The following is a 17,191-nucleotide window of genomic DNA, read 5'->3' as shown; positions in this document are numbered from 1 at the left end:
GATTAACTGTTCTTTTAACGACTGTCAAAACTATTTTCATTCTAGTAGTGCATTTTTTACCCCACACAGTGAAAGTTGTATAGGACGGGATTCACTGACAAATAACTCGGCCTCCTCTCATTACAGAACAAAGACACTGGGATGAGTGTGAGTCAAACATGTGTTGAGTAATTACTCCAGCTCTAGAAGCTCATAAATCACTGCTAATGTGTCTTTCTTTTCCATCCCATGCAATGTTTCCATGCTGCAGATCGATTTGCCCACCCATGGTGCCATAAAAGAGCAAGAGAGAGATGAAATAAATAAAATATGAAATAAATGATGAGTTTGGACCAATTTTGGTAAAAAAAAAAAAAAAAAAGTTTTGTGTTTTATTTATAGCAGTAAATTTAAATACATTTAAATAAATACAATTATAATTAAATTAAATTGCATCTAAATATATATAATTTTGTGGGCAACCACTAGCTCTATTTTCTTCCCAAGAAATGCAAAAATATATACTACCTTAACAGGTCCAGAGCTCTTCTTCACATACTCTTTCAGCATTGCTCATGTTTAACTAGAGAAACACTGACCCTCAGTGTGAGCCAGCATGAGCTCTGCTTTAGGAATGTCACTGCGGTTTGCTGCCGTGTTTACAGGCTCCAAACCTTGAGACAAGCCGACATGTAACCTGAAACACGGGTGTGTGAATCAAACCGATCGCAGCGCTGCCATCTAGTCCAGCTTTGTGAGATCTGGACACTTCATTGTGTTTCTAGAGCTGACACAAAAGATCTCTGTTTGCTGCCCAACTCTGTTCCCATGACACAGTTTGAGAGAAGGATCACGCTGCTGTTGGGAACATTTAAAAGGTGTTAATCGGACTGTGCGTATCATATGAAGTAACCTGTCACTTTTTGCAAAATAGTTATTGCACACTTGTAATAAAAAATGTAATGTTTCTCTGCTGGAAAATGTAGTAAAATGGTAACTTGGAATATGACAGCTGGTTTCTAGCTGCTATTTTAACTAAAGAAGATATTTTGAGAAATGGCAAAGTTTTTTTGTCCATATGCACTGAAAAAAAAATAGGGGTAGAAATAATTTTCACTGAATATTTGCTAGTAAATTTCATGATTAATTACCACAAAATAAATAAAATAAAATAAAAATGTTTTGAGAAATGTCAGTGTTTTTTGTCCATGCACACTGAAGAGAATATTAGCTAAATCTCACAATTACCCCCCCCCCCTTCAAAAAAATGTAATAAATAACAAAGGCAAGTAACAGTGAAGTACAAATACTGTTTTTTTATAGTACACTGGAAGTCAATATTAACTGAGACTGTTTGTTTTCATTATTTAAGATAAAGCTGAGGTAAAAATAAGATAAAATAATTATATAAATAAAAAAACCTGAATGAAAATGATAAATCTTGGCTTGTCAGCTAACTGAAATAAAGTAAATTAAGGCTGAATTACTAAAATGACTGAAACTAAAACAGGAATAAAGTAATTAATAATAAAAAGAAATATATATATATATATATATATATATATATATATATATATATATATATATATATATTTATATACAGTATATTAAAAAAACAACAAAATCACACAACAAATTTGCTAAAAAATTTTATTAGTACTATTCATATATATTGAAAATATAAAAATAAAAGCTAATTTTTACAAATATCTATATTTACAAATGTCAAGATTTTCAGTGTAAAAATATAAAAATAAAAGCTAATTTTTTACAAATGTCTATATTTATAAATGTCAAGATTTTCAGTGTAAAAATATAAAAATAAAAGCTAATTTTTAAAAAATGTCTATATTTATAAATGTCAAGATTTTCAGTGTAAAAATATAAAAATTAAAGCTAATTTCTACAAATGTCTGTATTTATAAATGTCAAGATTTTCAGTGTAAAAATATAAAAAATAAAAGCTAATTTTTACAAATGTCTATATTTATAAATGTCAAGATTTTCAGTGTAAAAATATAAAAATAAAAACTAATTTTTGAAAATGTCTGTATTTATAAATGTCAAGATTTTCAGTGTAAAAATATAAAAAATCAAAGCTAATTTTTTATAGAGCCTGTATTTATAAATGTCTATTTTTATAAATGTCAAGATTTTCAGTGTAAAACAGCTTCAATTTTGGTCTGTTCCTTACAAAAAAGAAGAAGAAGAAGAAAAAAAGACCTTTGACGACATGGAATATAGTGCAAAAGACGTATGGACCACTTTCATGTCACTTTAAATTGCTTTATTGTTTTTTTTTAAAGCTTTACATACCAAGTTCTTCAAAATACCATTCATTTGTGTTCCACTGAAGAAAGAAACTCAAACAGGTCTGGAACGAAGAAAGAGTATGCAAATAATTACCGAATTTACATTTTTGTCCCTTTAAGACTGAAGAACACTTTCCATCTCTCTGTGACCATTTCCCCTTAAATTAGGCAAGGTCACCATCATTTTTGTTTAGTAGAGCACAGTTTGCAACTAAAATACTGAAAATACTGGCTATCCCTCAGATCTATTTGAGAAGGAATCGAGGAAGATAAGGACAGTATAATAAAAACCATTCTGGCTCATAGATATTATCCTGCAGGCTCATAGAGCAGGCTTTGTTTTTTCATTCTCTTTGTTCATGTTACAGCAGAAACCTGTTGAATATTTCATGCAGTGATCTCTGGTGTCTTGAGTTACACTAGTGTGAACAGCTTGAGTTTGAGAGAGAGTCAGGTGGGCTCCTCCCACAGGTGTTCAGGTGTAGTATAAGCCCCGCCCCCTGTCCTGAGCTCTATATGAGGGCACCGTTAGGTACTGACCACAGCTTAACACTCCTCACATCACACAGCACAGAAGCCATCCTTCACTACCAACACCACAGGTTTGAGACTTCTTTAACTTCTTTTCTTCTGCAGTAGCCTAACCACATAGAAACCAGCCTCTTGTCAAATGCTAAAACCAAATGAAATCATATATGTTCATAAATATGAACTCTGTAATTCTTAATTCTTGGGTGGTCTGAGAAAAAGTTTCCTTTTAATTGTATTCGGGTGTTTTGTAATGACATTGTTTTAAAGATGTTGAACGTCTACAGATTAATCATATTTTCTTGCTCGGATTGACTCCAATTGTATTTGACGACACAAGAGGCATAGCTAGTCTCCAAGACAGCAAGCCTCGCATCAGAAGAAGGTTAATTGTTTGATGTGCTAACACAAAGCAACAATGCAGTGTCCATTTACATATCATGTGATCCTTAGCATTCAAGTTTTGTGCATTGTTTGATGCTGTTAACACTCCATTGAGCAGAAACCATGAAATGATAATGGACTGTGCAAGTCTTTTTTATTTAAAACAGCTGTCCATTGCTAGCTAAGACTTGTTTCCTGAATGTGTGCGCACACACACACACACACACACACATATATGTACATTTTGGGGCTTAAATGTGGTTAATTGTCATGAAACTAAAGTTACAATGCAAAATATCTTAAATGTTTCTCTTGTATTTTATATATATATATATATATATATATATATATATATATATATATATATATATATATATATATATACAATATTAAAATAGACTTGCTTTTTTTGATGAAATATATCCGGACATTTCTTTGTTAGATTCACCCCTGACATTCATCCCCGTCAGAGTTGGGATTCTGGTCCCAGATCAGCATAAAGAGCTCCTTCAGCCCAGATCTCTTTAACAGTAGACGGTTATCACTTTATGGCAGGAGATAAATGGATGAGGAAGGTGTGAACCAACTCTCTTAAGCAGCCAAGAGTTGAGAAGTCATTTATTACAGAGTTTGGACGTTTACTTCTAGCTGTAAAATCCAGCATGGGGGAGCAATGGAAAATTCTTGGCTCGAAAGGCTTCTTTTAAAAAGTCTATTTGTATAAAGAAACATTTTAAGATGGATATCTTGAGGTTAGGAGGAGATGTGTGATGTTCTTCTACACCAAATATGTGACCCTGGACCACAAAACCAGTCATAAGTGTCAATATTCTAAATATTCTAATCTACATATTGAGAAAATCACCTTTAAAGTTGTCCAAATGAAGTTCTTAGCTATGCATATTAATAATCAAAAATTAAGTTTTGATATATTTATGGTAGGAAATGTGCAAATTATCTTCATGGAATGTGATCTTTATTTAATCTCCTAATGATTTTATGCATAAAAGATTATTATTTAACTTTTAGTTGTAGCTATTCATCAAAAGTGTTGAGTGCATACTGAAAGCCGTCTCCTTCTGTCCACAGAGGTCATGTCGTCCAGTCTGTCAGTACGGAGTTTCTCTCTTGGCCGACAGCCCTCTTTTTCCAGCATGTCTCTGAGGGACAGTGGACGTGCCCGATCCAAGGCAGCTGTCTCATTCGCTTCCGCCAAGCCTCTGTCTCGCTCTGCCTCCATGAGCATGTCAGATCTGAACGGCCTGAGCAACAGCCTTCATGGCAAAAGCACCAATGAGAAAGAGGCCATGCAAAGCCTCAACAGCCGACTCGCCAGCTACCTAGACAAGGTCCGATCTCTGGAGAAGTCCAATGCTGACCTGGAGCTGAGGATCAAGCAACTGATGCTGGACCGTGTGCCGAAAGGACATGATATTGATTCCATGATGGCCCAAGCCCATGCTCTGGAACAGGAAGTATGTGGACAATGCCCTTGAGGTCTTTTGAACTTAATGAAAACAAAGATTGTTAGCATGGCTCATTGTGTGTCAGTACACATGCTCTGAAAGTCTGATCATTAGCAATACCAGACGCACTAGTTCAATGATTACCTACTGTCAGACTAAACAGTTACCTTTTAACAAAGACGGAAGGTAGCTAAATCTGAATAAACAGCTTCGTAGAAGGGGTCAGAAATCTCAGCTGGTTACCCAGTGGTACTAAGTTCAAACACCTTGAAGTGATGAGTTAAGTTTCCATCACAATTGCGTCCTTTCAGAAAAGCAACATAATCCATAAGTACCATCTATGACGAGGGTGTCCAATCCTGGAGGAGCACTTTCCTGCAAAGATTTGCTTTTACTTGCTTCAACTCACATGCTTGAAGGTTTCAAAAGATCCTAAAGGCCAAAATCTGAATGAAAGTGGTCTTCCAGGATCAGAAATTAATACACTACTAGTTGTGTCATCCTCCATTATGATCACTTAATTCAGTGTGTTTGAGATGAAGGTTTTATGTGCACCTTCATCTTCATCGTGTTCTGTACCTTACAGGTAAGGAAGAAGACTCTGGAGAGCGCTCGGATCATGCTTGAGATCGATAACGCCAAGCTAGCTGCAGATGATTTCAGAATCAAGTGAGTGTACGGCTTTACTGCACCTCTCAAAACATCTGCTGAGGATCTTTAGGAGGCATTGATTTGATGTGTGCTTGCAGATGGGAGACGGAGAGTGCGATGTGTCAGTCAGTGGAGCGGGACTGTGTGGCCCTAAAGAAAGCCAAGTCAGATCATGACCAGATCATTGCCACCCTCCGCGGTGACCTGGACAGCCTGAAAGAGGAACTTTACTTCCTGAGGAAGAATCATGAGGAGGTAAGATCTCCACGTGGGAACGAAATGATGAATGCTGCACCTGTTGCCTCTCATTTCTGCATTCAGTCAGTCTGCAAACTGGTTAAAAATACAATTTAATTGTATATGAAGAATAGGATGTGTACCAGTCCAAAATTCAGTTGATTTTATTCCTTCCAACCTTCTGTTGATGTAACCCACTTTTTGTGCATACGTTAATGGCGAAACTGATGGTATAATCTCTTCCATTATAGTTCCGTTATAGTTAGAAGAACCTATAACATCCATGGAATCCTTCCGTTTCACAGAAGATTCTTTATGGTGGAAAAAAGGTTCTTCTAACAAGGTTCTTTGAGGAACCAAAAATAGTTCCTCAAATGTTCGAAAACCCCTCTCTGTGACAGGTTTCTCAAACCCTTGAGGAGTCTCAAGAGGTGACCTGTTCTGTCCATGCTTGGAGTCATTTGTAACTCTATCCATGCGGTTCTTTTGGCTCATGAAATCTAAGATGTGCCTCACAGCTAACCTCCTGGCACTGAGTCATGTGAGTCAAGTACTGATTGTCATTTTTAGGCCAGAAACTTGCTTTACACAACTACACAAAGATGCATATCCTTGGCTAACAAATTCCAAGTTTAAAGAAGGTGTACAAGTACTTTAATCCTCGTGTTCATTTGAAACGAACAAGTCCTAGTTCATAAGTAGATGATAGAGTTACTATTAAACATCTGTGCCATTGAACCAGAATAAGGTTTTTTAGGGATCTTATGTTTTGTTTTGAACTGTGTTCGGAAATAGCATGTGTTTGTTGTATTTACATAGCCTGTTTTAAGCCTTACTTGCCACTGGTGCATTGATGAACCACAAATCAACATGTAAGAAAAAAAATCCTCAGGAAGAACAGGCCTATTCTAATGCTTTCTCACGCATGGGCTCTGGGTTTATTTGGAAAGAAGGGTGTGGTGTCATGGTTGACGAATATTCAAAATATATCTGGCGTGTTTGTCTGTTTTTGTGTGAGACACATGCATAGTTTCCTTGTGAGCAACATGAGATCAACACTATTAACTATTCATTGGGATGAACTTAATAATGAAGTAACTTCCACCGACCTTGTGCCACCACGTGGTATCAAATTCCCAGCATTCACTCCGCATTCTCAAATCACCAAACAAACCACACCCCAGTGTTCAAACACGAAATACACGCACATTTAACCTATCCAAACATATTCAATATCTCATTAGTCAAGGACTAAAAGTTTTTGTGAGTTCTACAGAAAGTTACCAGACAGTTTGTTTAGTTGTATAACATCCTTCTCTGATTTCTTTTCTCACAGGAAATAGACAGTTTGAGGGTCCGGGTCGCTCAAGAGGAAGTGAGTGTGGAGGTGGATGCGGCACGCGGGCCAGAGCTGGGGACGGTTCTCTCTGACCTCAGGTCTCAGTATGAAGGCATTGTCCAGAAGAACAAGGAGGAATCTGAGCACTGGTACCGTAGAAAGGTTGGTGTTCCCAAAGGATCAGGGTGGCTGCTAGCTCCCATTAAGAGTTTCCTAAACCCAGATCACATTTCACTGACAAAACACCTTGGCAAAACCCAATTACTATGTATTACCATTTAACAACACCTTGTTAAATAATAATATGTAGTACCATGATATTAAGGTAAAATACGGTATTTCAAAAATACTGTGGAATTACCATGATTTTTTATTGTTTTTATTTGTGTGTGTCATGGTTTTTTGAACATATAAATACCATGCTTTAATACCATGTAGTGGTATTTTTTGGTAAGTGAAACCATGGTATTTAAATACTTCAAAACATCATGTTTTTTATTTTTATATTAGATCACAATATTATCATGGTTTCTGAACCCTACTGATGCCAGGTTATTTATGCAAGTTAAACCATGTTGAAACCATAAAACATGTGTTACTCTTAGCTACTTTTTGGACAAGGTATTTACACAAGGCACTTCAAAAAAAAAATGGTATTACCATGTTTTTTTTTTTTTTTTTTTGTAAATGTGGAACCACAGTGATCTGGAAGCTAGTGTAAATTATGGCATCTTATTTCAAGGTACTTAAAAAAATATTGTTGTATTACCTTGTGTTTTGAACAAGAAATCTATACCATGGTATTTTTTGTATGTAAAACCACACCATATACTGAGCCATGATAATCATTGTTTTAGTAAATATCAATGCTCCATGTTATTACAACTTTGTAACTTTGACCTTTAGTTGGGTTTATTACTTTCTTCTGTTGCATGGTGGTCTTGCATGCAGATCATTTTTGTAACCCATCCACTCTGTGTGTGTGTGTGTTTAGCTGGATATGGCGCAGACGCAGGTGCGTGAGAGTAATGAAGCCCTGAGAGGGGCTCAGAGTGAACTGACTGAGAGGCAACGCTTTCTGCAGACACTGGAAGTGGAACTGGAGAGCCTTCACAAACAGGTCAGAACCAGGCAGGAGGAACCTTTTAAAGACCATTTCTGTTCCCTGAGTGAACGTCTAGAGCCGTGACCAATGCAGATACAGTTACAGCTCAGCACTGGAAAGTAAAACCCTACCCTTTATGTTGAGGTTATTTGAATGAGCCAGGCCATAAATGCTCCATCGCATGCCTTTACTTTCACAAGTTAATTGTGAGCGGCAAGAAGCACAGACACAGTTTGTTTTTGGATTATGTCGTGAAAAAGGGGTCAGTAGAAACCCTACTACAAGCAATACACATGTAATAGATCTCCAAAGAGGAACTTTTCCATCAGAACACTCACTTAGAAGCAGGTTTGCTTGTTTTCCTGACCTTCGAATCTCATGCCAGTCCAAGATCACTCCCAGCATCTCAGATGTAGTTACTATAAACAGGTCACACTTGTGTAAATAAGCCAAGATGTAAGATGCTCAAATGGGGTTTGTTTGGTAGTACTTTCTCTGCTGGTACAATTATTTTGAGGGTGCAAGTAGATGCATAAAGGCACCCTTTAATCCCCTAATAATTAAAATGCAATTTATTCCAAATCCATATGACTTGCTTTCCTCAATGGAACACTGAAGGATGGAGAATATTCACACTGCTCTTTCCTATACATTGAAAACATACTATGTATTACATTTTTTGCAGGAATAGTGCTGTGTGAGTGTTTGTATAAACGTTTTGCACTTCATCAGCACGTGAGCAGTAGGCAAAAAAGCCTCTTTGTCCTGACAGTTCACCTTATCACTAACTGGTGGTTGGCAGTTTAAACATGATTAAACAAGTAAAATAAATAGGATCGACTTATTTACTGATGGAATAGCTTCATTTACATGCTAATTATTCACATAAGACACACAGACAGAACACATACCCACATTTACATTCATTTCGGCACGTAACAATTTACATCACTCAATGATTCATTTTGAAACCATGCAAGAAAAATAAAAATAAAGTGTGACCAAGTGGAATTTTTCAACATTTTTGACATTTTAAATATATTATCGTTATTTAAAATGTAATTTTATCTTCAGGCTTTTGATCGTTTTTCTTTTTGACAGTTGTGTTGCTGTCTATGCAGCCTCAGAGAGCTCTGGGATTTCATCAAAAATATCTCTCCATTTGTGTTCCGAAAGAGGAACGAAAGTCTTACAGGTGTGGAACGAGATGATGGTGAGTAATTAATGAGAAAATGTTCATTTTTGCACTCCTCTTGCAGGTGTCGGCCCTGGAGGGTAACCTGGGTGAGACGGGGCAGAAGTACACCCTGGAGATGGAGCGACTGCAGGCTACCCTGGCCCAGCTGGAGGAAAACCTGTCACAGCTGCGTCTGGACATGCAGCGCAACAAGATGGACTACGAGCAGCTCCTGCGCATCAAGCAGAACCTGGAGATGGAGATCGCAACCTACAGGAGGCTGCTGGAGGGAGAGGAAACGTGAGTGCAAGAGATTCCTGCAGTTCACCAGCAATAAACATTATCACTGTTCACTCACTGTAATGTCCTTCCAGTCTCTTTGTTGTTGTTTCTTGTGACACTGATACTGGTGTCAGAGAATTTAGCAGCTTAATGATTGTTTTGATAATCACATTAAGTTTCTTTTTTTATTTCGCAGGGTTAAAGAGACTCCTCCACCACCTAAGAGTGAGTGCTCACTCATTCACAACATGCCACATGAACACTAGAACAAATATGCCCAAACTGATCTTACAAGTTATAGTCAACAAACATTGCAGAAAAATTTGCATAACAAAAAAATATTGCTTAAATTAGTTTTTGGATCAAATCTCCACCGTTCCACCATTCATGCAAAATTGATAAATAATGTAACAAGGTTGACAGCTTTATGGTTTATCTATGAAACTGCAAAGCGCTTTTGGAAAGAACAAATCGGTGGAGAAATTTTGACCCTGGAGCACGAAATTAGTTATAAGTGTCATTATTTATATAATTAAAGCTGAATAAATAAACTTTCCAATGATGTATGGTTTGTTAGGATAGAACAGTATTTGGCCGAGATACAACTATTTGATAATCTGGAATGTGAGAGTGCAGAAGAATCTAAATATTGAGAAAATAACCTTTAAAATTGTACAAATTAAGTTCTTAGCAATGCATATTACTAATCAAAAATATTAGCAAATATGGAACATGATCTTTAATAAATTTTTGGCACAAAAGAAGAATCCATAATTTTGACATATACAATGTATTTTTGGCTATTGCTACAAATATACCCCAGCGACTAAAGACTGGTTTTGTGTTCCAGGGACCAGGTCCACAATAAAACCTTCACTTGTTAGTTGTTTACTAGAAAAAAAATCATGGTAGCGCTGACATTTTTAGATTCTCTACTGACACACATCAAAAGGATTTTTGATTTATGGAATAACATGTCACTTTAAAAGGAAAAAAAATGTGGCAAAATGATTGATGCATAACCTGGCCACACAACCACAGCTCTTTTTAATAATAGATAAAAAAAAACATAAAGATAAATTTGAGTAAAAATGCCAACTTTTATTTACAAATACACTACTTTTCAAAAGTTTGAGTTTTTTTTTTATGTTTTAATGCTTTTAACGTCTCTTATGTTCATCAAGGCTGCCATTATTTGAATAAAAAATACAGTAAAGACAGTAAAATTGTGAAATATTACTGCAAATAAAATTAACTGTTTTCTATTTTAATATATTTTAAAATGTAATTTATTCCTGTAATGCAAAGCTGAATTTTCAGCGTCTTCAGTGTCACGTGATCTTCAGAAATCCTTCTAACATACTGATTTGATGCCCAAAAACATTTCTTATTATTATTATCACATTGAAAACAGCTGAATAGATTTCTTTCACATTTATTTGATGAAGAACAGCTTTGATCTGAAACAGAAACCTTCTGTAACATTATAAATGTCTTCATCATTGTTTTAGCCTATAATGCCTATAAAGATTGCATAATCTTTTGTTCAAGTCATTTTTTACACATTTCAGGGACACAAATGTACATTAGCAGCTGGCTGACCTGTTGGGTAAACTTCGATCAGATATCCGTTTGTCCTCTCAGCTGAGCTGCACACATTAAACACGGCCAGACAGAGGCAGCTCTCATAACAGAGCCTACAGTCCACTGACATATCACTCACATCGCTCTCTCACTCTCTCTCTCTCCGCAGAGGAGCCTGACGTTCGGACCCGTAAGATAGTGAAGGTGGTAACACAAACCATGATCAATGGCAAAGTGGTGGACGAATCCAGCGAAGTTGAACAGATTGAGGAGACAAAGAAGTAAAACAAGAACAAGTCTGTCTGTGTGATTCTCTGTATAAAAGCTTCTGTTGTCCATTTGCGAGCCGCATTACCCTGATTTTTGTTTCATTCTCAGTCTTTCAAAGAGATCGTCTTTCCTTTCTCAAGCAACAGAAGAGCTGAAATGACTAGGAACACAATCAGATTTAGAGCTGAAACTGAAGAAGAAACTAGTGCTCCTGTTATTGCTTTGGAGGACTTAGACTAAAACCCTTTATTCTTTCTTTCTTTCTGCATGCAATATTTATTTCTAAATAGTGTAGTGTGAGGAGGAATTTATTTACGTAAATGTTTGCTTATCTGTTGTTTCGTTCACTCTTTCTCTGTAATAAAAAATTACATGCAAATGGCATTTTTTTGTGTGACATTTATGACTTCCAGTCTTCATTTTTTTTTTTAAATCCATAATATATAACATGTATCTTTATAGACATATATGCACACAAGATAATAGTATTAAAAAAATAATAATAATAAACATATTATATTTATTTGTATCCATTTACAATATGTAGTTCTTTGCAGCAACTCTATATTAATATTAGTTTACTTAATATTTAAAGTTTCTGAGTTATTAGCCTTAAACAGAAATTATTGTTCATTGTGTTTTTATCAGCTTATACAGCAAGAGCTCATTATTTGGTTTAATTTGTATCACTTTTATTTAACATGTTCTTTATTTGTTTTAAATTACTTCTGTCAAAATAGGCCAAGTTTGTTTCAGAAGATGTTTCTCCTGTTTACTGAATGAATGAATGAATGAATGAATGAAAAAAAAAATCAATCAATAATAAATAAATAAAATTAAAAATAAATAAATGCATGCATGCATAAATAAATAAAAGATAATTAATTTAATAAAAAGAATTGTTTCAGGAATTAATATAAAATCATATAAAAATAAAAACAGAATCAATCAATCACTAAAAAATAAATAAATAAAAATAAATGCATGCATGCATAAATAAATAAACAAATAAAGAAATGTTAATTTTTTTAATTATATCGTTTTTTAAAATAAAATTACATTATTTTTAATTTCCATTTCAGAAATTTGGAACAGTACAGTTTGGTAAAAGCCAAATCAAAATGAATTACTTTGGAATTAATTAAATCGTATAACAAATTAAGCACTTTTAATTAAATTATTTGTTTAAATATTACATTTGCTATTTAGTAATAAAGCACAAAGATGTCTATATGAACTCAAATATTTCTCATGAGGTTCTTCCAAGTCTAATTGATAGAAGCTCTGCATCCACATTAATTATAGCAATATCATTTTATGGTATATCAACAATTGTCTCAATTGTTTTTTAGTTAACAAATTGCAGTACAAAGATAGGAGATAAGATAACATTATTCAAAGCTATTCCTGAGCTATGAAAGAGCAACATATGAGCAATGACATTTTCATCTGGTCAGCTTTAAGTGTGCAATGTCTCAATCAAGTCCTTTTTGATCATTTGATTTTGAAACATGTCTGTCTTCTGTACAACAAACATAAAAAGTACGGATAGCAGGTATAGTAGCCTGATGGAGAACAAGATAAATAATACAACAAATACAAAATATAAACATAACAGAAATAATCACGAGTAAGTGCTGAAAATACCCTGATGTACTGTAACAACACCTGCGTGCTTCTGCTCATTTCACTTTGCAAACCAAAGTCACTTTTGAATTACATGATTTGAATGTAAAACAAGTTGTTGGTTCACATTAGGACAACAAAGTTTTCTATTTATTAAAGGTTACTATATGAGTGGAGCTGACATTTACTGTTGTGCTGTAAATAATCATCTCAGAGGCATTAGGAAATAATATGCCTCTTGATTCTCTCACATGAAACTGTTAGAGGATTGTGGTGATGCCTCAGCTTCATCTAAATAGACTCGTTCAGATGATTTGATCTGCTGAGGACACACTTCAGAGATCTGAACTCATCCCTGCGCTGATCTGTCAGAGGTTCACTAAGCACAGAGAAAATGTCCTGAACTTATTCAGACGTCTGGACTGGAGTGCTCTGTTACATGCCATTACAGTTTGTTATAGAGGAATGATCATTAATTACATTTTATTTCATTTTTAATGTGTGTATGTGTGAGTATACTAGTCAATTTTTTTTTATGTTTTTAAAGTCTCTTCTGCTCACCTGCAAGCTGCATTTATTTGATCCAAAATACAGCAAAAACATTTGTGAATACAATTGTGAAACATTTTACTATTTCAAATAACTGTTTTCTATTTGAATATTCCTGTGATGCAGAGCTGATTTTTCAGCATCATTATTCCAGTCTTCAGTGTCACACGATCCTTCAGAAGTCATTATAATATGATATTTGATGCTCAAGAAATAGTCATTATTATTATTATTGTGTTTGAAAACAGCCGAGTAGATTTTTCCCAGTTTATTTTGTGAATAGAAGACAGCATTTATCTGAAATAGAAACATTTTGTAACATTATAAAATGTCTTTTTTCATCACAAATTCAAAGCAATTTCTCCACAAGCACAAATATATCTATATATAAACTACATTTCACAATATGTTCAAATAGAAAACAATTACTTTAAATAGTAAAAATATTTCACAATATTATTGCTTTGCTGTATTTTGGATCAAATAAATGCAGGCTTGGTGAAAATAAGAAACATCTTAGCGTTCAAAAAATATATTACAAATAAAAGTAAAATTATATTTGAATCTTTTCTTTATATTTCTTTACATAAGATATAATCGTTATGTATAAATAAATAATAAAAAGAAATGGTATATAGATTCTAATATAAAATATATTATTTATTTTTATATTTAAAAGATTTACTTTATTTTACTTGAAATATTTACTAGCGATGCCTGCACAAACACATTTCTCCAACTTTTCCTGTTTTTGTTTGTTTCATAGAATAAAATAAAATAACAATGTTATGCAATTTATAATTTAATACAATTTAATTTAAAAAAATATATAATTCCCACCAGTAAGCAACCACTTAGCATCCAACCAGAGCAAGGTTTGCATGAGCAAACACCACTCAGATAGTATTTTATTTTTTTATGATGATTTGAGCCTGTTGGCTACTCGCTTCAGATGACCAAGAACTTCCTAAAGAACATATTCGATTAACTTTACTATTTATCTGCTTCACACTTTGGCCCAATTCCATGACAGGGCTTAAATAACACTCTATAATCTCTGGAAAGGGATCAGGAACATTAGACAACAGCACAGCTGTGGCAAAGTGAGGGGAAAATAATGTCCCACAATGATGGCTCCATGTAATTTGTTCTTCCTCTGAGTGAAAGGAGTCTCTGTGGATACTAATCAGGGTCAAAAATGATCCGTGCAATTATGACAAAAAAGGCTTTCTTGTTTCTTATAAAGAAACTCCATTCTTTCATGGAAACACGATTCTTTAACAGGGGATTTGTACTGTAGGAATAAAGTGAATGTGCTTCCCCTGACTCTCCCTCAACCTAAAGCATACAAACTGACACGCATGATGACTAAAGAGCTCACACACACATCTGTCAAACTCCTATATGCCACATCTTCACAAAGCCTGTCAGTTGTCTAATGCTGGGATTACTAATGCTGACTCTTATTTGTGTCCTCTCTCAAAGCTGTCTAGCTTAGATTGATGTATTGCTATGCTAAAGCTAGCACCTGCATTCTGTATGCTGACTTACAGCTCTGTGCAGGAAAGAGACGGATTCTTTCTGGTTTAGTTCACTGATGTCTTTAGTGCACAACTGGATTGCTCACGTTTAGCAAGTTCAAAAATGTTCATCAGAAAGCACAGTAGGTTTAATAATACAGCTGGAAGCAGCAATTACGGGGGCCAGTGACACACACATTATAGGACTGAGTACATGTTTTTGGTCACAGCACTTCTAGAAATACTATTGCAATTTAACATAATCGTTTGAAATAGAACACATTTAATGCATCCCTTGTGAATAAAAATATGAATTAAAAAATGACTCCACAACCTGTACAACCAAATTGGTTCACAAATCAAACTATTGCGGGTCTAGAAACATTTGTTTCTGCAAACCTGACTTCTATTGCATGTGTTTATGCACTTTCACCTGAAGGTGCCCTTGTCATCAGTCTGATGTTGGATGTTCAGGACATTGTGTCAGTTGTGCATTGTGTAAATAATGTTGTGAAGATAAGTCTTTACAATCAAACGCCATTATACTATAAGTTGCACACAAATAGTTTGCTCTAGAATGAATTATTCAGGCTTGGCATAAACGAGAGATTCAGAAAAAAAAACTTGATCAACAGTATTAATGATGCTTAACTAATTATTCTGAAGTGCACTTGTGGAGTAGAAAATAAAGCACTTGTATGAACTTCTGCCAAAATGTGCATGACTCTTTTTTTATATGATATGCAAGAGTGAGAGAGACCTTTAGCTAGCTGATTAAAAACTTCATATGAAAGATCTCAGCTTAATGACGCACACTAACCAGTGAAGCGAGCATTATTAATATGCGTGAAAAATAAAATCACCCAGCGTGACTCAAGCATGTCCATGTACCAGTGAGATACAACAGTTACCGGTAATCTTTAACTCTCTGGCTGCCCTGAAATGAGACAATGAACTTCATAAGGGAATTGCCCCACATCCATCCATACTGCCCTGTCAAAACAACATGCAGAATAAGGACTAAAATGCAAAAAGTCTCCGAGTTATTGTTGCTAAAGAACTTTTAACCCTTTGAAAACCACTTAAGTCTTACGCTATGATAACAGTCTTACATAAGCAGTCTAGACAGATGTGTAAGATTAACCATTATTTAAACGATGGAAATTTTAGCTCCACATGTTAGTGAAGAATCTACATAGACAACATTTTAAGATACATAAATGTCTACCGTTTCAAGGGGTCATGAGATCATTTTTTAAAATGATTATGTAATATGTTCTTTGAGGTTTATTTATAATGTTAATCCTTTTTTGCACAAAATAATTAAATAAACAAACAAAAAAATTAATTAATTAATAGATACATGGAAAAATGATTATCTTCAACCCTAATTCCGCATGTTCCCTTTGTAAACTTTACTTTTTAAGACAGTATATGTAAGTTCATGTTGTGGAACGTCAACCACAGACCTTATTTTACTCATTAATCCCAAACCAGGAAGTACAATTAAACTAGAATTAGAGCGCACTGTGAATTAGCCGCAGACTCACATCATAACCGAACACCTCTGTTCTTCTCACATGTACTGTAATAAATGTAAGTAGAATATAAAACATAAAATACATAGAACACAGAATAGCTCTATTATATAGGTTATTAACTATATATATCGCACAGGTAGCCTATTTGCTCCTAACTATTTTCTTATGCATTTCCACCTGAAAAACCTGTCTTGAGGTGCTAAACAGAGATAGAAGAAAAAAAAACAGGTTCACTCCCATAAACACACAAAGGACCGATAATTCTATAGTCTCTAGACTTGACAGCTCTTTGCAGTTTAGATAGGAAGCTTTCTCAGCAATTAATCACGTACTGCACATGTGCTAGATCAGATCGTTCTGTTCTGATGATTGACCTGTCACTGCACATCCTTCAAACTACAAGACAACAAATGCAAAGCTGTGTTCTGCGTCCAATCATTGGCTTCCTCATAGCAGCTGTCTTCAAACAGAGGACACGTGTGTCATTAGTGTTCCTGTGACATTCTATCCTCAAACTGATTTGAGGAGCTCTGTAATTATCTCTTGTCCAGCTCTGAATGGAAAGTGATTGTGGTCAAGAGACAGAACGTCTCTTTACTCAGCTATTAAATTACAACTCCTATGTTAAAATGTTGAGGCTT

General features: G+C 34.8%; 1 protein-coding gene across 1 annotated transcript; it reads left to right on the top strand.

Annotated features, from left to right (window-relative positions):
- Window positions 1-2,801: 2,801 nt before the first annotated feature.
- On the top strand, window positions 2,802-11,691 carry si:ch211-243g18.2 (uncharacterized protein LOC559906 homolog). The gene is made up of 9 exons (XM_059538784.1): window positions 2,802-2,893; window positions 4,293-4,678; window positions 5,256-5,338; window positions 5,419-5,575; window positions 6,894-7,058; window positions 7,891-8,016; window positions 9,261-9,478; window positions 9,657-9,685; window positions 11,214-11,691. Exons 2-9 carry the CDS (start codon window positions 4,298-4,300, stop codon window positions 11,327-11,329), a joined length of 1,275 nt encoding a protein of 424 aa, XP_059394767.1. The 5' UTR covers window positions 2,802-2,893; window positions 4,293-4,297; the 3' UTR covers window positions 11,330-11,691.
- The last annotated feature ends 5,500 nt before the right edge of the window (window positions 11,692-17,191 follow it).

This window comes from Carassius carassius, chromosome 45, assembly GCF_963082965.1.
Source record: "Carassius carassius chromosome 45, fCarCar2.1, whole genome shotgun sequence".
NCBI classification, from domain to species: Eukaryota; Metazoa; Chordata; class Actinopteri; order Cypriniformes; family Cyprinidae; genus Carassius; species Carassius carassius.
Note: the sequence above shows the minus strand (reverse complement) of the source record. Positions and strands in the feature narration are given on the sequence as shown.

Coding starts and splice junctions, on each gene's coding strand:
- si:ch211-243g18.2 (XM_059538784.1), top strand. CDS start 4,298: ATGTCGTCCAGTCTGTCAGTACGGAGTTTCTCTCTTGGCCGACAGCCC. Junction 5,339..5,418: donor GCAGATGATTTCAGAATCAA/GTGAGTGTACGG, acceptor GTGTGCTTGCAG/ATGGGAGACGGAGAGTGCGA. Junction 7,059..7,890: donor AGCACTGGTACCGTAGAAAG/GTTGGTGTTCCC, acceptor GTGTGTGTTTAG/CTGGATATGGCGCAGACGCA.